This window comes from Lissotriton helveticus, chromosome 7 (assembly GCF_964261635.1).
Source record: "Lissotriton helveticus chromosome 7, aLisHel1.1, whole genome shotgun sequence".
Classification (NCBI taxonomy): Eukaryota; Metazoa; Chordata; class Amphibia; order Caudata; family Salamandridae; genus Lissotriton; species Lissotriton helveticus.
Genome location: NC_136068.1, coordinates 1936809139 through 1936832107, shown reverse-complemented (window position 1 = coordinate 1936832107; position 22969 = coordinate 1936809139). Strand labels below are relative to the sequence as shown.

Sequence of the window (22969 nt, the reverse complement as noted above, 5' to 3'; positions counted from 1 at the left end):
CAAACCAATTATGTCATCAAACACTCAAACATCGAGCAGAGACCCACTAAATCCTCTCCAGACTCGTCTGGGCCCAGACGCAGGGTGTTTAACCGAAAGAAGTCCTCACCCCAATACAAGCCCCTGCAGTAAGGGTGTTAAATGTTATATACAGGGTGCTGAAATACTCTTTGCCGGTAACTGATCTCAAGGGGTCGGCACAACACCCTTAATAGGTCAAATATAATAAAACTAGCGAATGGAATCCCTGGCTTTGAGGCCTTTACATCGGAAGACATCGAATCTATTGAATTCCTCCCACCAAGAGGCTCACAACCCTCTGAGGTAACTCTGGTGTCACTTAAATCAGCAATCTGGGGCGAGCACTCATTGAACACAGGGCTACCTTTCGGGCATGGGGCATTAAAATCTACCCTTACTACCCCCCAGGTTATCCTTCATTGCTATTAAACCATCAGGACACCCTGAAAAAAGTCGAAATTACTGAATCAGGAGCCAAAATTAGGCCCTACTCCATTTTAAAAAACGCCCTAGATATAACTGAGGAGAACCCAATTCCCTTGAATATAAACTCTAATTTGGACAAAACGCAAGATTGGGGGTGGCTCCCCGCAGCTCTGTCTTGAAATAAAACCTGACCTGACCTCGAGAAGTCCTTCCTCTAAACTCAAATTGCAAGGCCTCGGTCCAAACGACACCTCAAGCTCTCTCATGCGTAAAGGCCCCAATCCCGGACCGAGATTCTTCATTTACATTCTGCTCATGGAACATCAGCGTTCTCCATAATAAAAACACGAATTTGGAGACACACTCCTTTATATTTGGGCACACTGCAATGAGACATGGGCCACTCAAAACACCCCAGTGACCGGCTTCATTGAATTTTGGAAACCAGCAATTAGAGACCGTCTCTACGGCCACCCTAAAGGGGGCCTGTCGATCTATGTTTCCAACAATCTAAAAGGCCCGATTGTGCCTTTTAACCTCAACGAAGACTGGCTACTGGGTGTCAAAATCAACTCGTGGAATAAACAACGTCCACTTCTGTTGCTTAACATTTACATCAACCCCAGTACCCGCACAAAAAAGATCCATCTAACTCGTCTAATGAAAATTGTGCGGGGCCTGGCTGTGGATCAACCCCACGCGGACTGCATAATCACAGGAGACTTCAATGCCAACCTCTTCCAAGGTAACACGGAAGACTGTGAAGGGCTAACCCCATTCGCATTTGCAGATGTAGAGGAACAGTCCAAACCACCAAACCAAGTCTACTGTGGTCTGGGAGAACTCTGTGTGTTGCAACTCCACAGAGCAGGATTTCTGGTAATGAATGGAAGATCCACGAATGATACAACACCAAATTGGTCCTGGACGAATGGCTGCAAGCATTCCTATTTAGACTACACCATCTGAAACTCGGCTCTGTTGAAACACCTGGGCAATTTTAGTATTCACTCGCGAACCGAAAGCGACCATCGTCCGTAACCCTTAAAATAAAGCCAGAGTTCCACAAACCCGCTCCAGAAACACTTATAGGAACGTATAGTGACAATCTGAAACACCTAAGATGGAGTGATGACATAATGCCCTCTGTTACGGAGGCAAGCCTGGCTCTCATTTTAGACTGCTCCGACCCGGGATTTTCTCCAGCTGCTGCATGGTCGACGTTTTGCGCACAACTGACATCTCTTTTCCCAACCAAACAGCATTCTCAGACGGACCATGCAAGTCGCCAGCATACAATCTCACGAGAGACAAGGGCACTGAAGACATCTAGAAACAGCGCCTTGCAGTCTCTAATGAAATTTCCGGGAGATAATGAGCACCTTAAGGCGTATAAATCCGCTCAAAAATCGTTTAGGCAGGCAATACAAAAAGAAAAGAAACTCTAACAAAATGAATTCTGGTGCAAACTAATATGGGAAAGTAAAAATCGCAATGGAAGAAAGTTCTGGGCCTTATTCAATCGGCAAAAGCCCAGCAAGTCCAGCTCTGGGTCAGCTAACATTCAAGAAGCCAGTTGGGTCACTTTTCTGGTAGAGCACTTTAGGTCCCCAGAAGGAACAGCGCCTACAGATGCATGTGTTCCCAGGTTGACGCAAATAAGCCAGAGCATAAGCCGGAGTAGGTCTACTAGCCGCTCGGACCCCTGCACCGGCAATCTGCAGACTACTCAAGAAAGAGTCACTAAAGCACTGTTAAAAGCAAGATCGGACGGAGCCCCGGGTCCCAACGGCCTACCACAGAATTTGTTTAAATCAAACACAGCTCTTTGGTCGGGTCATCTAACCAACCTTTTTAACTACTCGCTCAGAACCTCAACCATACCGGATTCTTGTCGAGGGACAATAATCCACCCAATTTATAAGTCAGGTTCCCACTCGTCACCAAATAACTACAGACTAATTGCTCTCTTGGACATTGAGGCTAAGCATTATGCTGGTATTCTTCTGAACGAGCTGAGAGCATGGGTGGACGAGAACAATCTGATCCCAATTACTCAAACAGGCTTCACTGCCAAATCCGGGACTATGACCAACTTATTTACACTGGCCATAATTTGTCGACAAAGCAAAGTTTGTGCAATATCCACTGCTATTTTTTGTTGTTTTGTTGATTTTAAAGTCCCTAGGGCAGCCTTATGGGAAAAGTTAATGAAATGGGGAATCCCACGAAAACTCCTGGAGGCAATTATTCAGTTACACTCAGGTACATGGGTCCAGGTGAAGTTGGGGTCCGGCACACATCTCTCCAGGAAAATCATGACAACCAGGTGGGTCAAACAGGACTGTGTGCTGGCCCCACTTCTCTTTAATCTGTTTATAGCTGACTTAGAAGAAATCAACAGCCAACCACCAAAGATGGGTGGAGCTCCCATAAGTAACCTGCTCTATGCTGATGATTTAGGGCCAGATGTAGGTATATCTATTTTACCGACTCATAAATACCGAATTTTACCGATTCGGTATTTATGAATCGGTAAAATAGAAGCAGGGAGATGTAGGTACATCCAGATGTTTTTTTACCGAATCGGTAAAAATCGGTATTTACCGATTCGGTAAATACCGACCGGTAATGCCCATTCATTCCTATGGGCTTTGAAGCCCATAGGAATGAATGGGCATTACCGATTCGGTATTTACCGAATCGGTAAATACCGAATGTCACAAGGGTGCAGGGGGTGTCACTTTGACACCCTCTGGCACCCCCAAAAGAGGTTCAGGTGCCATATGGCAGGCAGACCTGCCCTAAGGGCAGGTCTGCCTGTCATATAGCACAGGTGTGCATGCACACATGTGCATGCACACCGGAATCGGTATTTTACCATCAATCAATCAATCAATCAAGGACATTTATAGAGCGCACTACCTACCCGGAGGGTCTCAAGGCGCTTGGGGGGGGGGGGTGCCGCTACTGCTCGAACAGCCAGGTCTTGAGCTTCTTCCTGAAGGAGAGGTGGTCTTGGGTCAGGCGCAGGTCGGTCGGGAGGGAGTTTCAGGTCTTGGCGGCCAGGTGGGAGAAGGACCTTCCTCCTGTTGTCGTTCTTCGGATGCGGGGGACGGCGGCGAGGGCGTGGCTGGCTGATCGGAGGTGGCGTTTGGGAGCGTAGAAGTTGATGCGGTTGTTGAGGTAGCTAAGGGCCTTGATCGTGTAGGGCTTTGTGTGCGTGGGTGAGGAGACGGAAGGTGATCCTTTTGTTGACGGGGAGCCAGTGCAGGTCTCTCAGATGTCCGGAGATGTGGCTGCGTCGGGGGATGTCGAGGATGAGTCTGGCTGAGGCGTTCTGGATCCGCTGGAGTCTCTTCTGGAGCTTGGCGGTGGTTCCGGCGTGGAGGGTGGTGCCGTAGTCCAGTCGGCTGGTGACGAGGGCCTGGGTGACCGTCTTCCTGGTCTCGATGGGGATCCACCGGAAGATCTTCCGTAGCATGCGCAGGATGTTGAAGCATGACGAGGAGACGGCGTTGACTTGTCTGGTCATGGAGAGGGAGGAGTCCAGGATGAAGCCCAGGTTGCGTGCGTGGTCTGTCGGTGTGGGTGCGGTGCCCAGGGCGGGGGGCCACCAGGAGTCGTCCCAGGCGGAGGGCGAGGAGCCCAGGATGAGGACTTCCGTCTTGTCTGAGTTCAGTTTCAGGCGGCTGGTCGTCATCCACTCGGCTACATCTTTCATTCCTTCGTGAAGGTTGGCTCTGGCAGCGGCGGGGTCGTTGGTCAGGGAGAGGATCAGCTGGGTGTCATCGGCGTAGGAGATGATGTTCAGGTTGTGTTGGCGTGCGATGGGCGCGAGGGGGCTCATGTAGACGTTGAAGAGGGTGGGGCTCAGCGAGGATCCTTAAGGGACGCCGCAGATGACTTCGGTGGCCTCTGACTTGTACGGTGGTAGACGGACTCTCTGTGTTCTTCCGTCGAGGAAGGAGACGATCCATTCCAGTGCCTTCTCCTGAATTCCGACGTTGCTGAGGAGCTGCACTAGGGTGCGGTGGCAGACGGTGTCGAATGCCGCGGAGAGGTCTAGGAGGATGAGGGCCGCTGTTTCTCCGTTGTCCATCAGGGCTCGGATGTCATCGGTGGCAGCGATGAGGGCGGTCTCGGTGCTGTGGTTGGCTCGGAAGCCAGACTGTGAGGGGTCGAGGGATCAAATTGATTTGATGGTAAAATACCGAATCTGTAATGCTTGTGGAACTCAGAAGAGTCCCACCTACACATCAATTTTACCGAATCAGTAAAAAATACCGATTCGGTATTTTACAGAATCGGTAAATTTACCGATCGGTAAATTTACCGATTCTGTAAAATACAGGGCCCTACATACCATTTCTGACATACCGGTCGGTAACGGCCGAAAATACCGATTTTCGGCCATTACCGACCGACCTACATTGGGCCCTTAGTGCTTTTTAATCTTACTCGTGTAGGTTTACAAAGGCTCTTGACTAAACTATACAATTACACTACTGTAAATCAATTAGAGGTCAACCTCAAGAAAACCCAAGTGGTTTCCTTTGGGAAAAAAAGAAAAGTCGGGGGAAGATGGTCGTATAACAACATGAGTGTTGCAGTAGGAAGCGCATACAAATACTTAGGGGTCAACCTTGACTCTAGGGGCAATTTCCTGAAACAACGTAAGAAGATATCATGCAAAGCTGTGACCTTACAGGTGACCCTCTCAAAGCTCTCAAAAAAACTGTCCGGCCCAAGTCTAACACCCTTATTAGAGGTTATGAGAGCAAAAATTGGTCCGACACTGGCATATGGTATTGAGATTTTCAGGGGTAAATTAAATACGAATCTAAACCAACATGTGACTAAAATCTATAAAAATATACTATACTATAATGGTCGCCTTTTTAAAGACTCCATCCAAGAACTATCCGCGGGTGATCTATGAGACCTTAACCCCAGTACGACAGTTTTTAAAAGTACCGTAAAGAAATGCGTCAGAATGAGCTCCCTCATTATTGATAAAAACACTTTGCCAAACGCAGACACGGATGGGCCATTATGAACTCATATGGGCGTTTAGCTCCTGCAAACTACCTGTCATGCTCCTATTCCCTGCATCTAAAACTTAGTTTTATGGCCATCAGACTCATTGACTGGCAATTTCTAAAAAACCTGCCAGGCTGGCGTCGTACGTCAGAAGTATTATGGTGCAGAGGGTGCGGCAGGACGGCTGCAACAATGGAGCAAGTGGTTTATCTCTGCCCAGCCCTCATGTCTCAGGGTAGACGTAAATTGAAAGCGGAGTGGAACAGGCTGGGAATCCGGTCCTGCAGACAGGAGATCATCGCGGCCCTAAGCCCAGAAAACACAGCTTTCAATATAGGCCTGACAACCTAGATACGCCTCGCATATCGCCTTCTGTCAGCAAAAGCCTAAATTAAATTGCATTACTTTTAACTTGCTAAAAAGTCATTTTTCCTTTGTATTTTCTTATAAGTCGCTGCTGCTGAATTGTTGCTGCTGTGGGAAGTATTGTAATCTTATGAGTGAGTACCACAGGAGTGCCCTGCAAACATTTAAGGATGGTTGGTGGGGGGGAGGTGGGTGTTGTGCTTTGCACAAGGAGACGAGAGGAGAGGTCCGAGTTGTAAACAAATTCTGCCTTAAGTTAAATGTCTGGGGTACCTGATGGCATGAACGGTCCTTTTCTGCAGGAGCCATTGATTGGAGAGCAGGGTTTGAGTGAAAGGGTAGGTTTGGGAGGCCGATGTAAATCCTCAGGAGCAGCGTGAGTTTCAGAAGGAGGGGAGGGGCTGGAGCTGTAGCAAGGGTGGGTGAACGAAGTTTGTTTGGCAACCAGGACAGGGCTTCATTTGAGGGCTGCAGTCTCATTCCATGTGCTCAATCCGAGTTCAAGATGGGGGAATCTGTGGGGCACTCCGAGTCCATATTTTATTTAAATAACAAAAACAGTTCCTTTACTTTCTGTTAATAGACAACCGTTTCAGCAGGTTAAATCCAACAATTGGCATGCCTCAACTGAAGTGGGATGAGGTAAATCTCATGTGCTGTGAAACCAGGGAGGGACAGATAGCTAAGCAAACCAGCGTGTGAGCGCCTCGCTCTAAAAGTAAAAAAAAAAGGCGTGCAGCGCGCGCGCTTGGGAGAGCAGTATGCTCTATTTTTGAAGCACATACTCGTGCTTGTGGCACGCTGATGCTCGCTCCCACAATGTGGATGCCGCCACAAGCACGAGTATGTGCTTCGAAAAAGAGCAGAACAACGGCTAAAGGCTCCTATGCAGCGCATGCCCGCTGTGTAGGCGAGACCTAAAAAAGACTACAGAAACCACACGTACTCATAAAGTGTAAAATGCACTGGTCTGCCACACTCGTTCATTGAGGCTTCTAGGCACTTAGCCAGGTTTCCAAAGCTGGAGCTGAAACCTTAGCAAATGGTGACTTTTGTAACAAGCAATGGCATAGCCAATTGGTCTCACTTTTGGCACCTTATAAGTGTTTAGCCAGAGCTATTGGCTTTGCCAATGTTTTTAAGCTGTGTGCCTGTTGAGCAGCATGTTGAAAAGTTATAATAAAAAAGTGTTAAAAGCAATTTTTTTACCTTATATATAACTAAGAAGACATTATGGACAAGTGACCGACTTTTTTACAAAAATAATTAACATAAAAAATATTATCTACTTTTTTTTGTCCTTCAAATGCTCGCAAATTTTTGCTGCCTATTCTAATGCTGGTTTGTAATAACTTTTTTTCTATGGGTGGGGGGGTGGAGTTTGGGAAATGAGTGATCCCGAGCTGGTGCTGGTGAGGTGGTGCTCAGGTGGTACAGAGTGATGCAGAGGTGGTGCGGAGTGACCCTGAGGTGGTGCTGGTGAGGTGGTGCTCAGGTGGTACAGAGTGATGCAGAGGTGGTGCTCAGGTGCTACCGAGTGATGCATTAAAAATATCTGTCCACAACTGCATTTCCAACTTATAGTTTTTTGAAAGTCTTGGTTTGCAGTTTGCAAAGAAATGTGTGACAGCATTTGCACGTTAGTGATGTTTGCAGATGAAACACCCCTGATTATGGCGCCGTGAGCTTGAGCAGCATATGGCGCTATGAACTTGGTTGCATTTTGACACAACACTGTCCAGTTTGAAAAATATTTAAGTTCTGTGTTATTTTTAGACTGCACGCTTTCAATAAAAGAGCTCTCCTGGGCATTCTTTTGTCTTGGTACTTTGTGTGTTTAGTGTGGTTTAGAAGAATGCGTGCTTTAAGAACAATAGTGTGAATGTTATAAAAGAAACTTCTGATCATGGTTCTTGGAGATGTTTAGTCATTTTTACAAATTGCAAAGACATTTTGAGTATCTGTTTTTAGTGCAATTTTTAGATTGTGCCTCAATTATCTGTGTTGGACCCGGCCTCATGGCGTGGTCCTACCCCTCCCGCATGGCGGGCCCGGACCGACATCGGCCCTCCACCGAGCCTCGGGCAGCCCCTTCTGGCCGACCCTGCACGCCCCAACACTGCCGGTCCGGTTACCATCCCGGACCACCACTACCGGCCTGGCTCCATCTTGGGCCCATCATGTCCTGAGCACGAGGCCTCGCCCGACTCCATCTTGGGCCCACCACGTCACGAACACATGGCCTCGGCCCGGCCCAGGCCCCAGCGAAGCCCCGACATCGAGGCACCAAGATCCACCCAGGTGGTCGAGTGGCCCCTCGACAGATCCCGGAGGAAGGGGAGTTTCGATGGCCCTCCAGCCGTCCCCAGACGCCTGGTATCAATCGCCCTCCGGCCTCCCTGGGCGCTGGCTCCACCCCCCTGCTGGGTGTCTGGACACCATCATCCAGGCCCCTCTGGCCCCCAGGAACGAGGGTCCGGACATCAATTGACCCCAGTCCTATATCTGGGCCAGCCCCGGAGTAGGACGCCAGTTGTATCCTGGACTGGAAAGCCCTGCTGACGCGGTCACGGCCGACACCAGGAGAACTCATTTTCCTGTAACCTGAAGATACCCTGAGAGCCTGCTGGCGCTGCCGCGGCCCACCTTTGCTGAACCATCTTGAGAGCCTGCTGGCGCTGCCGCGGCCCACCTGCGCTGAACCATCTTGAGAGCCTGCTGGCGCTGCCGTGGCCCACCTGCGCTGAACCATCTTGAGAGCCTGCTGGCGCTGCCGCGGCCCACCTTTGCTGAACCATCTTGAGAGCCTGCTGGCGCTGCCGCGGCCTCCTCTCCGTTACCGACCACCTGTCGAGTCCTGCTGGCGCTGCCGCGGCTCGGCCTCTCGGAACCCCTTGCTCGAGGATTGAGAGCTGTGCGCAGGGTATCCCTTCCCGCACCCATATTGAGACTGTCCCGCTACCACGTCCCTTTTACGAGACTCTACAGATCCCTCGATCTGCCTGTACACACCGCTGAGAACCAGCAACCTTTATTCCTGATAAAGCTTAAGAACTTAACCCCTTGTGTGGTGTCCGTTTGTAGTATTGTGGTTACTCTGCTGTACGATCCTAGGAGAGGACCCTCACCCAGGAGGCCTCTCGATAACGCTCGGCTGCTTCTCGACGGAGAGGTGGACCTAGGGGTGGTCAGTCAGACATCTTCTGCCTCCCCCGGGATCGCCTTTCTAACAATCTGCTTATTGTGGAGCATTTAGCATCCGCTTTCTGTTATGTTACTTCACATTTGCCAAGAGTGACGTTTCTTCCTGCCTTTAAATTCAGATGTGAAGTAAGCACTGTGATGTCATGGTTATCACCCGCCATGAAATGCCGCTTTTCTTTGGTGCCAGGCTCTACGTGAGTTGGGTATTCTGAGACTTCAGAGTCAGGCCAGTGTACAGGAATCCAGCTCTGGATGTCCTGGGTCAGAGGAGGTCTGTGGGGATCAAAGAGGAAAGATTGACATCTCCAACTTAAAAGAACTCTAACTCTAAGGGGACACATTTACTGTCCCTTCATGTTGGGCCTGGAAAACAACCTGTCTATTCTCTATTTTGCAGTTTTTCCTTCTCGCAAAGTTGCCTCACCTACTTCAACTTTCATTCTTAGAATGAGGGATTATAAGTGAAGACTAAGACGTCACACCTGATTTCAGTCAGTCAATCACGACTTTACTCAGTTAAGACATATTTCCATCCATTTTCCCAATTCTCCAGATTTTGTTTATTTTTACCGCTCTGATGCAACCTGTGTATGTGAGTCGGCTGAAGGTATAGCCGCCTGTATACGACCTCAGCAGTCCTCCTACAGCCTCCTCTGGATTCATTGTGTGTGTGAGTCGGCTGAATGTATAGCTGCCTTTATACGACCTCAGCCGACCTCCTACAGCATCCTCTGGATTCATTGTGTATGTGAGTCGTCTGAATGTATAGCTGCTTGTATACGACCTCAGCCGTCCTCCTACAGCATCCTCTGGATTCATTGTGTATGTGAGTCGGCTGAATGTATAGCTGCCTGTATACAACCTCAGCCGTCCTCCTACAGCATCCTCTGGATTCATTGTGTATGTGAGTCGGCTGAAGGTATAGCCGCCTCTATACGACCTCAGCCGACCTCCTACAGCATCCTCTGGATTCATTGTGTATGTGAGTCGGCTGAATGTATAGCCGCCTGTATACGACCTCAGCCGTCCTCCTACAGCATCCTCTGGATTCATTGTGTATGTGAGTCGTCTGAATGTATAGCCGCCTGTATACAACCTCAGCAACCTCCTACAGCATCCTCTGGATTCATTGTGTATGTGAGTCGGCTGAAGGTATAGCCGTCTGTATACGACCTCAGCCGTCCTCCTACAGCATCCTCTGGATTCATTGTGTATGTGAGTCGACTGAATGTATAGCTGCCTGTATACGACCTCAGCCGTCCTCCTACAGCATCCTCTGGATTCATTGTGTATGTGAGTCGGCTGAACGTATAGCCGTCTGTATACGACCTCAGCCGTCCTCCTACAGCATCCTCTGGATTAATTGTGTATGTGAGTCGACTGAATGTATAGCTGCCTGTATACGACCTCAGCCGACCTCCTACAGCATCCTCTGGATTCATTGTGTATGTGAGTCGGCTGAAGGTATAGCTGCCTGTATACGACCTCAGCCGTCCTCCTAAAGCATCCTCTGGATTAATTGTGTATGTGAGTCGACTGAATGTATAGCCGCCTGTATACGACCTCAGCCGTCCTCCTACAGCATGCTCTGGAGTCATTGTGTATGTGAGTCGTCTGAATGTATAGCCGCCTGTATACAACCTCAGCCAACCTCCTACAGCATCCTCTGGATTCATTGTGTATGTGAGTCGGCTGAAGGTATAGCCGTCTGTATATGACCTCAGCCGTCCTCCTACAGCATGCTCTGGATTCATTGTGTATGTGAGTCGGCTGAAGGTATAGCCGCCTGTATACAACCTCAGCCGTCCTCCTACAGCATCCTCTGGATTCATTGTGTATGTGAGTCGGCTGAAGGTATAGCTGCCTGTATACGACCTCAGCCGTCCTCCTACAGCATCCTCTGGATTAATTGTGTATGTGAGTCGACTGAATGTATAGCTGCCTGTATACGACCTCAGCCGACCTCCTACAGCATCCTCTGGATTCATTGTGTATGTGAGTCGGCTGAAGGTATAGCTGCCTGTATACGACCTCAGCCGTCCTCCCACAGCATCCTCTGGATTCATTGTGTCCAGCAAGGCCAACACACAGCAGAGTAAAAAACATAAATCGTAGATACAGAAATAACTGACATGCCCTGGCACGGAAGCGTGCTCATTTGTAGGCAGCTATGTGTATGTGATCAGCCAAAACTGCCCTCACTCACAGTTCAAGAGAGAACCATTGGATGAAGTGGACTGATCCCTTGATCCATTTATCCATTGATCCCTTGATCCATTGATTCCTTGATCCATTGATCCATTGATCCCTTGATCCATTAATCCATTAATCCTTAAATCCCTTAATCCATTGATCCCTTGATTCCTTGATCCATTGAACAATTGATCAACACTGTAAATATGTTACAGTACAAAGTGTAATGAATTTGAAAGTTACTTTTTCCATCCCAGATGCTTGCAACCTTGTTGGTCTTGGTGCAACATATGATTTGCCACTTCAGAAGAAAATTAGGCAATTGTAGCCACATTGGTGAATTATGCAGAAGTGTTCTAGCAGACTCTTCCGCTGTCAACCAGATTTTAACATCAAGTATAAAAAAAAACTTTATTTGAAAACAAAAAATAAAACACAAGCTAATTCCATCTAAATTGCAACAACTCATGTTGGAAATAAGACGTAACTCGCCCTGAGGTCCGACGCAGAAAGCATCATTCTTGCCTTGCCTTGCCTTGCTGTGTATTTATCACAATCTATCATTTATTTGTGCCCTTTATTTCCTCGGAATTGTCTCTCTCTACCCACCTTCTACTAAAGCTGTAATCAAACTGTCAACTCCAAGCATTTGTCTCATGTTTTTTATTTTACTGCGATCACAATGTGAAAACACGTGCACGTCCTCTGCACAAAAATAACCTTCATCCGCGATGAATATATAAATTGTAGACAGAAGCGGGAATCGCACAATAACCACTCCACGCTGTGAGCTTAGTTTAAAAGGCCATTTATTAGGACAGGGTTGACAACCAATTTAAAGATAACATCAATAAACAATTAACAATCCCCCAACCATGTCTTTCATCCATCATCCACTCCCGCACTCCAGTTATTCACCCCCAAATCACCCCACGACCTCTTCACTTGTACTGTTCGCTTCCTCACTTCTCTTTCAACCTCCTCCAGCATCTCCAGCCATCACACTCCTGCAGCCGCACCCCCATCCTGCGCCTGTACCCCCCTCCACGGAAGGGTGAGTATGCCCGTCATGGACCCCCCACCCCTCCCAAGTACCGCTCGCACCCACTTCAACCCGTCCTCAACTGGCACGCTTATACAAAATGCACCCCTTTTCCCACTCCTAAACAGTAGGGTGGGAAGGTGGTCAAAACTTCCTTAACCTCTGCCCTGAGACGCTGGGGACAGGAAGAGGAAGAACTTCCTCCCCTGCCCCCTTATAAAGCTGACCTAAGACCCTACCCCTAATCCCACCCCCTGCACTGCCTAACACCCTGTCCCTCCGACGCGAACACCCCAGGGGAAGCCTGGTCTGCTGACCTCACTTCCCCTGGGGGCCGCAGGCAGCAATAGCTACATTTAGTAATGTGATTTATCTAGTATTTCCAGCGCTCTTTCAGGCACATGCGCTGCCCTTACAGCGAGCCCTGCGCATGCAGCATTTCCGTTCCTGCATAAGCAACTCTGTGGCTAAACCTGGACGGACATATCCGGTTCAGTAATTTTGTCCCTTAATCCGTTTACAAGCTGGCCCACAGTGGCTCATCTGTTTTGTCACTTTCTTCCTAGCACCACAAGAGCTGTCCTATTCATTCACCCGGTCTAACGCTGTGTGCATGATTGATTACACGCCTTGTGCCCCTGGGCGGACTATCAAAGAAGGAAGGGTCAACTTGTCAGCTCAGTGGTGCAGGCGTCACAACTTTCAGGAAGAAACGTTATTTTACTGACATTGCAATGAACAACTGCAATGCCCATTTGAGAGGAGGGAGGAGGGGCCATCACACGCTGTACAGTGCGATGGCCAAACAGAATGCTCCCTGAGTGAAGTCGCCAGGGAAAGAGCTCAGCAGACAAAGGAGGGACATTTCCACAAATGCAACAATAACAAGCCAGCATGTCTGAATGACACTGGCGACAACCAATGGCAACTGGTGGGTTTTCCAAAACCAAGAGATACAACAGGTCAAGGCTCGACCTAAAAAGAAGCCTTGTTTATTTTTATTTTAAAAGAGCGCTTTACATACACAGTGTAAAAAATAGAAGGACAATACATTACATGGTAGGCCGGCAGTAAGGAAACAAATCAGAGATAAAAAAATACAGCATGAGAAATTAAATAAATAGTGCATCCGAGGGGGAGAGAACAGTAAAAAAGAAAAGGTGGTTAACATAGTCCGGTCACCAACTATCCTTGAATGTCAGGAGAGAGAGGAGTCAACTCGGATATTGAAGTCTAGGTTAGATGACGTTGGTCAGGAGAGTATTTGTTAATGAGATGTAGTTTGAGGTCCGTTTTGAAACAGGAGAAGGAGGGGTTGAATCTGAGGACTCCAGGGAGAGCGTTCCATATCCTGGGAGCGTTGCCCGAGAACGCTCGGTATTGGGTGGTTTTCTTTTTCAGTTTCGGAGGGAAGAAGGAGTGAGTTGGAGCTTCTCAGTGTTCTGGATTGACCTGCTCTTACCTGTTTGTTGTTTAGGTAGTTTGCGGCCGGAGAGTGAAGGGTTTTGTGTGTGATACAGGCCAGCTTGTAAATACACCACCCTTCCATGGGAAGTCAATTGAGGGAGTTGAGAGCTACAGTGATGTGTTATAATCTTTTTACTCCAGATTCGAGTCGAGTGGCTATGTTCAACACTGCCCTTAGAGGGGCTAGGTGAGCTTCTGGAGTCCCTGTAAGGATGGCGTTCCCGGAGTCAATTTTAGAGAGAACTAGCGCTTGGACTACTGTCTTGAGGTCATCATGGGGAAGAAAAGGTTTACATTTTTTTGAGAGACAGGAGTTGAATGTAATTTGTTGCGAGCGGTGTTGAAGGAAGGAGGTGAACCATTTTAGTTCTGTGCCATTGATGCCAGAACGCTTCGACAAGGTCTCCAGAAGAGCTGGATGGTTTACTGTGTCGGATGCCGCAGATAGGTCAATAAGGATGAGTAGGCAGGCATCACCTTCATCTAAAGCCTTGTGAATGTCGTCAGAGACGTTGAGCAAAGCTGTTTCCGTGCTGCAGCCTTTCCTGAATCCTGATTGAAAGGTGTTGAGGAGGTTGAACTCATCAATTTGTTTGTTGAGTTGGTGGAAAACACATTTTTTCAATGTTTTTGCAAGGAATAGGAGGTTAGAGAGTGGTCTGAGGTTGTTAAGATCATTAGGGTCTGCTAGAAATGGGGTTGCCAATTCTACGGGGGGTAGCATTGAGCAGAGCTGACAGGCCAAACATGTGTGAAGCATCCACGCAGTACCCACAGACGACACACCAGGCACACCACAAAAGAGACACGACACCGCTTCTGGTTGGAAAAAGAATAACTTTTTGTATTAGGTCTAACCTGCAAAGGTAAGATACAGTAAAGCACAGTAATCACAATAGGGCGCCAACGGGTGCCAACGGGCGCCAGGGCAATGGATACCAGGGGGATTATTTACAGGGAAAATGGGCAAAGCAAGAAAAAGGTGAGTGCATTAGTTTCCAGGCTGAAATAAAAAGAACGTTATCAATTGGCATGAAACACAAGGTCAGTATTGCAGGGAAAACACAGGCCTAAATCCTTGGCCTAACCGTAGCAGTAGGCTTTAAGCATACAATAAAACGTTAGGCGTGAAGACCCCTCATGCATGGCATCAGCATACAATCAACCAATAGGCGTAAAACCCTAACATCAGGCCTAAAACACCAGTAGATATAACTCAGGAGGCCTTCGACATAATGATATTGCGGCCCAAGAGCATCACTTTAGCATGGCAAACATCAGTTGTAACATCAGGCAGGAACACTCGCCATAAGGACGGCCTAAACACCCCGGGTGTTACTTTCTGCAGGTTTACAGGAGGCTCTCCCGCACATTTGTCATAAAAAGGCAACAGGGAACCACTAGACATCAAAACATTATGCAGGCCCTTAGCTTGGGAAACATTAGGCACCCTATCAACAGGGGCATTCCCCCGGAGGCGGGGAACGCCTTCTACTTAACCCTGGGCACAATCCAGCAATAACCAGGGCAGTTCAGGAGCCTAGTTCGTCCAGCGGGGCAGTGGTGTCCTGCAGAATTAAGTCCGGGCCTGGGATGAGCCCCCCTCCACAACGTACCAGTTCCGAGGGTGGGCACCGACCCTGTGCCCCGACACACCCGGGGCTTTCGTCAGCCTCTTCTCGCGTCTTCTGAGCGGCCAATCAGCATTATTGCGTGACGGGGGCGCGCCTGCAACCGCCAATTCCAGCGCGGCTTGCAGGGACGCGGCTGCCCAGTGGTAAGAGGGCGCGTCCGATGACGTGGCCGGTGCCCCCGTCATGTGACGGCGGCCCTCTCCGGCTTCACTAGGCCCAGCGCGGGCCTCCTCAATGCCACGGCGGCCTTCTCTTGGCTCTGGGGGCCGCAGCGGAGGCCGCAAACAGCAGCGGCTCTCCTTTTAATATAACGCCGGGCCACGGCGGTGATTCCCGTCCCCTATGCTCGAGGGGAGGCGGGGTAGGCTCCCGACCTCCTCGGGCTTCCACTTCACCCAGGTCCCACTCCAAGGGGCCCGGGACTTCGAGGCCTTCACGCGGGGCTCTCCCTCTCCACCAGGGAGCCCCGCAGTTCCCTCGCGGCGCTTCGAGGGATTCCCGGGTCGCAGCGGTAAGTACTAGGCGGCCATTCTGCGGGGTAAGCACCCGCCAAAGGGAGCATTAACAGGCAGCACTATGCGACAATAGCGCTTTACCAGAATAGCACTTGACAGGGGCAAAGCTTCAGGATCATAGCGTTTGGCGGTCAGTACAGCGCTTTAGGATCAGGGCGCTTAGGGGGCAGACAGCTCCTCAAGCCCCAGCGCTTGGAGGCTCAATGCTTCTTGCAGCCCCAGGTAGTATAGTGCTTCAGCAGGCAAACAGCGCAAAGGGGGGCGGACGGTCCCAGCAGCAATCCCCAGGGTAACTCTTCTCACCTCCTGGGAGGTGGGGGTCCCGTCCAAGGTACTCCTTCCCTCTCGGGCACCTCTGGGCTCAGCGCTTGCGTGGCGCAGGGTCCCGGCATCTCCAGGGACCTATGGGGAGCCCTCCTTCTTCAGGGAGCCGGGAGACAGAGCAGCAGGCACTACTGGACCAGGTCAGCAGCTAGTGGGGGCGTCATCAAAACAGGGCGGAAGGCTTTCACCATCCCCACTGTAGCGTGGCCTTCCTCCTACACGGCAGTCTGAACTCCTGCAGTGGGGCTTTCACTAGCCCTGGGGACAGCGGAGAGGTGATAGAGGGGTGCAGGGCCCAGCACACAGGCCCAAGTGGCAGTATCCCCTGGCAGCTGGTCCCCTTACGTTCCTGTCCCAGCTCTGTCTCTGCACATGATGGCACATCCCTCTTATTTATACCCTCCTCCCCCCACCTCGCAGACAGTGCCAGCAGCTTCTGGGATTCTCTGAGGAACTGGTTTAAACTGGCTCAGGGGGAGGAGTAGAGCACCCTGGGTGCCAGGCTTCCCCTCCAAATGATGGGGTGGCTGGGTACCTAACAACTAGACCGCTAACCTACTGCAGTCAGATGGCACAACACATAGCCATGGCAGCCATTTTAAATACAACATTTCATCAAGGCGCATGTTTACAATGGGGGTTAAATAAGTGCACACACTATGGCGTTACATTTCCACAGTAAGCAGGGCATCTCATACCTCACATGGCCTATACAACTATATTTACCATGGGGGAGACATCCTGAATTAGGGGGGGCGAAAAGCGAAAAAGTTTGGTTGAAAAGTGCCAAGTCCAACTGGGTCGGCCCCAGGTTTCTTGAGAATGGGTATGATTTGTCCTAGTTCAAGGGAGTCTGGGACACAGCCAGAGGTGAAAGAGGCGTTGATGATTTTTGTCCAGAAAGGGGAAATGGTGTGGTTGAGTTCTTTTATAATTGTGGATGGGAGGGGTCCATAGTGTGGGAGGAAGGTTTGAGATTAGAAATTATACTGAAGACCTCGTTTTCCGACATTAGCTCAAAGTCGGACCAATGCGCATTGTTTTTTAGCTGAAAGCAGACCTGATTGTCCTTGGTAAAAACTCTTGTGAGTGGTCAAGGGTGGTTGACGGGGGCAGGTTAAGAGGAAAGGAGGGTTAGCGGTTTGTATGAAGGATTGATCAATTTTTGAGACTTTATTAGTGAAGAAGGTGGCAATTTCTTCACATTGCTCATTGGTGGCTTTGATTTCTTGAGAGGGCGTGCAGTTTATTTGGCTTTTGACAATGTTGAAGAGTTCTCTCGGTCTGTTTTTCGCCAGATCCAGGTGGCTGCGGAAAAAAGACGCCTTTTCACTGAAAATTTGTTTTTTGTATGCCCGCTGAGCAGATCAAAGTTGCGCTGGGTGTAAGGTCGAGGGGTTTAGTCTCCAAGAACTTTCTGTTTGTCTGAGTTGACGCCTTTCATCATTCAGATCCATGTTTAACCAGGTTTTAGATTTGGTTCACCTCAGTTGTTTGAGTTTGAGTGGAGCTACTAGGTCTAAAACCTCTGTCATTCTTGAGTTAAAGTGTGTAGTGAGGTCATCAGCCGTCGATGATGAGGGTTGGAGTTGAAGATGGGCATGAATCCTGGATTCCAGTTCGGGTAAAGGGACTTCTTTGATTTTTCGGGTCAAGAGTTTAGGTTTGACATCAGGAATAGGTGGTGGCTGACAAGTGTGTCAGTCTTGAACAGAACGAGGTGGTGGTCGGAGCCGTCAATGGGAGAAATCGAAGTCAGAGAGACCAGTTCATTGTTGGTAACGATCGCATCCAGTGTTGCACCTTTGCTGTGAGTTGGTTTACTGCAGAGTTGTTTGAGGTTATATATTTCCAATTGGTTGGATAGGTTGTTTAATGCTGACCTCTGGACACGGCTTTCAGAAATGTGTCATGGCCGCAGAAGGTATACATGGAATAAAAGTACTTTCCTTTTTACATCATAATCAAAGTTAAATGTGCATTTTCTCTTTACCCCTGACCTCATAGAGAATGAACAGAGAACTGATAGAATTATCAATGATTTCCGGTCAGTTGGAGTAAATCAGCAGCTTCCCAGTCTACACGTTTCCGTTTATTAGTCTCAGTCCATGGGGTTCACAGTAAACTCATGAACTGAGCAGACCCCCCTGGATTCACAAGACCGAGGCCTGGACCCTGAACCAAGCAGACCCCCCTGGACTCACAGGACCGAGGCCTGGACCCTGAACCGAGCAGACCCCCCTGGACTCACGAGACCGAGGCCTGGACCCTGAACCAAGCAGACCCCCCTGGACTCACAGGACCGAGGCCTGGACCCTGAACCGAGCAGACCCCCCTGGACTAACAAGACCGAGGCCTGGACCCTGAACCAATCAGACCCCCCTGGACTCACAAGACTGAGGCCTGGACCCTGAACCAAGAAGACCCCCCTGGACTCACAAGACGGAGGCCTGGACCCTAAACCGAGCAGACCCCCCTGCACTAACAAGACCGAGGCCTGGACCCTGAACCAATCAGACCCCCCTGGACTCACAAGACTGAGGCCTGGACCCTGAACCAAGAAGACCCCCCTGGACTCACAAGACCGAGGCCTGGACCCTGAACCAATCAGACCCCCCTGGACTCACAAGACTGAGGCCTGGACCCAGAACCAATCAGACCCCCCTGGACTCACAGGACTGAGGCCTGGACCCTGAACCGAGCAGACCCCCCTGGACTCACGAGACCGAGGCCTGGACCCTGAACCGAGCAGACCCCCCTGAACTCACCAGACCAAGGCCTGGACCCTGAACCAAGCAGACCCCCCTGGAGTCACGAGACGGAGGCCTGGACCCTGAACCAAGCAGACCCCCCTGGACTCACAGGACCGAGGCCTGGACCCTGAACCGAGCAGACCCCCCTGGACTCACGAGACCGAGGCCTGGACCCTGAACCAAGCAGACCCCCCTGGACTCACAGGACCGAGGCCTGGACCCTGAACCGAGCAGACCCCCCTGGACTAACAAGACCGAGGCCTGGACCCTGAACCAATCAGACCCCCCTGGACTCACAAGACTGAGGCCTGGACCCTGAACCAAGAAGACCCCCCTGGACTCACAAGACGGAGGCCTGGACCCTAAACCAAGCAGACCCCCCTGCACTAACAAGACCGAGGCCTGGACCCTGAACCAATCAGACCCCCCTGGACTCACAAGACTGAGGCCTGGACCCTGAACCAAGAAGACCCCCCTGGACTCACAAGACCGAGGCCTGGACCCTGAACCAATCAGACCCCCCTGGACTCACAAGACTGAGGCCTGGACCCAGAACCAATCAGACCCCCCTGGACTCACAGGACTGAGGCCTGGACCCTGAACCGAGCAGACCCCCCTGGACTCACGAGACCGAGGCCTGGACCCTGAACCGAGCAGACCCCCCTGAACTCACCAGACCAAGGCCTGGACCCTGAACCAAGCAGACCCCCCTGGAGTCACGAGACGGAGGCCTGGACCCTGAACCAAGCAGACCCCCCTGGACTCACTGGACCGAGGCCTGGACCCTGAACTGAGCAGACCCCCGGACTCACGAGATTGAGGCCTGGACCCTGAACCAAGCAGACCCCCCTGGACTCACGGGATCAAGGCCTGGACTCCAGAAAGTTTAACTTGTCAGTTTATTCACTGCTTTTATACCAGCCTCTTAGGATGGTCTGTTTCTGTGGAAAAAGAAAGGAAGGAAAGCTATCTCTCATGTGAAGCTGCGATCCCATTGGATGAGGAGGATGTCACCTGCAGCACCGTTGATAACTTGCGTTTCCTGGTTTATAATATCCTTAGATTTATAGAGCTTCAAATCCAGACATTAGAAGAGGCGCTTAAAGGACCTGAGGCCGGACACGGTGCAGACTGGACCTGCTCTCAGGTGAGACTTGACTTTCCTGACAGAATAGCTCTGGCTGTGTCTCCTCCCTCTCTGCTCTTTATTTACACAGATTCTGGCTGCAGCTGTATTTCCGAGTCTGATCTTTACCTGACCCCTTTACTTTTGATTCCACTGTTATGTGATTGGAGTTTCTTGCATGAAATGTTAGTCTTTCCTTCCTTTCCTGACCTACCTCATTCTTAGATTCTTTAGAAAAGGGATTTAAGGGGCGTGGTCTGGCCACAGAGTAATATGAAAAGAAAGATTACAATGTCCCTAAAGTCAAGGATACCCGTAGGAGTGATCGCCCGGGATTTAGTACCCACTGCACTAATATGATTCCTAGACACAACCACCAGGTAGCTCAGATAGCGTTGTCTGAATTGCATCAAATCCTATGTCTACCAATTTTATTATTGAACACCCGCATACAGTAATATAGAACACTCAGTGATAGTTTCATAAAAAAAAAAATTTAAAAAAAATATATATATTTGTGACCGGTTAAAACACTACAACGAGATACAAATTAAACATAGGTTTATTACACATTGTAAGCAAGTAAAAAAATGTTTCTTATAATTGTGAGGTACGTCATGTTATACAATTATTACATAATACATTTAAAAATGTTCGTGAGAACACAAGTCGACGCGGCGTTTCGGTTAAAAAACCTTCTTCAGGACAGTTTCTACAAAGAAACACAAAATTACTTCATAATAATGGAACATATACACAGTATCTATATGCATTTATCTAATGTATGTTATGTTATGTTATGTTATGTTATGTTATTTAATTTTTTGTATAGCGCACGGCGACTCAAAAAGAGTATCCCGGCGCTTTTGGTAAAGGAGTGCTGCATCATAATAACATAACACGTTTAAAAAAGGGGGATAAAACAATGAAGACCTGGAAGCAGACAAAATAAGATCTACTGAGTGAACAGCCACGTCTTAAGATCCTTTCTAAAAGCCAGTAAGCTGGTTGCTCCCCGCAGAGAAAGCGGCAGGGAGTTCCACAGCTGTGGTGCAAGTAAACCGAAAGAGCGGCCACCCACGCGGGCTTTCTTCACTCGCGGGACAACCGCCAGGAGCAGAGACTCAGACCTCAAGGAGCGAGTTGGATAATAAAAAGACATTCTCTTTTGAAGATATTTTGCTCCCACCGCATGGAGGGCTTTGTAAGCCAAGGTCAGAGCCTTAAAGGCAATCCGTTTCCGAACTGGAAGCCAGTGCAAGGTCTTCAACAGCCCCGTTGCACTAGCCTGCCTATTTAAGCCAAAAATGGCTCTTGCGGCCGCGTTCTGCACCACTTGGAGCCGCTGCAACAAGTATTCTGGTAGGCCCAAGTAGAGAATGTTAGAATAATCCAACCTGGACCCAATCAGAGCCTGTACCGTCAGCCTCCTGTGCTCCTCAGACAACAGGGGGAGAAACCTCCGCAGCATCCTGAGGACGCCGAAACAGGTGCCCGACACCCCCAAAATCTGAGATTTTAAAGAAAGCCCATTGTCCATCTTGACCCCCAAGTTCTTGGCCATTTTGGAGGAGCAAGTAGGAGGAAACATGTCAATGGGCCACCAGGCCTGCCAATTGGGCTCGGTATCACACCCAAAGAAGAGTACCTCAGATTTCTCGGAATTGCACTTGAGGCTGTTCAGTTGGAACCAATGAAAAACAGCCCCAAGGCAATCCCGGATACTCTCCCCGTCAAAGTCTCCTCCTCTCTTACATGAGAAGAGGAGCTGGGTGTCGTCAGCATAGGATACGATCCGGGCCCCAAACGACTCCGCCAACGCCGCCAAAGGGGTCATAAAGATATTAAATAGGGTCGGGCTCAGAATCGAGCCCTGAGGGACCCCGACTCCCAGAGGCGGCATCGCGGCGGAATCTGGCGAGGCCCAGATCGTTTGCCGGCGGCCAGCTAGAAAGGAGGAAAACCAGCTGAACACCGTCCCTCGTAAACCTATCTCATAAAGTCTCACGAGAAGGCCGTCATGGGGGACGGTGTCGAAAGCCGCCGACAAGTCCAACATCACCAGCATGGCTTTGCCCCCCCGAGTCCAGAACACCTTTAACAGTCTCTGAAACCTCAAGGAGCGCAGTCTCTGTGCTGAGATGGGGACGAAAACCCGACTGGGTGGCATGCAGGATCTCGTTGGTCTCAAGAAAATTGGAAAGCACCACCTGCACGTGCTTTTCCAAGATCTTCGTGAGAGCCGGCAGCAAAGAAATAGGCCTATAGCTGACAGGGGCCTTCGGGTCCAGTCCTGGTTTCTTTAGTAGCGGAATCACCATAGCCTGCTTCCAGGCTGACGGGACCACTCCCTGGCTCAACGAGAGATTAAATAACGGATTCGCCAGCGGATTGATCACCTCTGCCAATTTTGCCAGGATTTTAGCCGGGCATGGTCCAAAGGCGAACCAGATTTAAGATTACCCATGAGGGCTAAAGAGGCAGGGGCAGAGATCGGAGGAAACACGTCCAGCGATGGACCTGGCGAGGCTAGCGGAGACAAAATGGCCTCAGAGTTAGTCGAGCCCATAGTCACTGCCGGAGGAAAAGAGTCTTGAATAAGTTGGATCTTGCTCGTAAAGAAATCAGCAAGATCCACAGCCCAGGAATCAGACGGCTTTTCACCCGAGGTGTTAGATCGGGGGGAGATAAATTCTCTCACAATGGAGAAAATCTCCTTACAAGAATTGGCAGCGGCTTCTATTCTTCCTGCAAGATAGGCCTATGTGACTGTTATGTTATGTTTAGGTCTCATTTATAGCGCACGGCTACCCTGAGGGGCGTCCCGGCGCTTTGGCAAAGAGAAATGCAGCAAA

The 22969-nt window shown here is 49.7% G+C and overlaps 1 protein-coding gene across 1 annotated transcript in view; it reads left to right on the top strand.

Moving 5' to 3' along the window:
- Positions 1 to 1107: 1107 nt before the first annotated feature.
- Positions 1108 to 22969, top strand: part of LOC144769995 (E3 ubiquitin-protein ligase TRIM39-like) — a 112124-nt gene continuing 90262 nt past the window's right edge. Inside the window, exon 1 of the mRNA XM_078654191.1 lies at positions 1108 to 1192. Coding sequence (XP_078510317.1) covers positions 1108 to 1192 — 85 coding nt within the window. The remainder of the gene's footprint in view (positions 1193 to 22969) is intronic.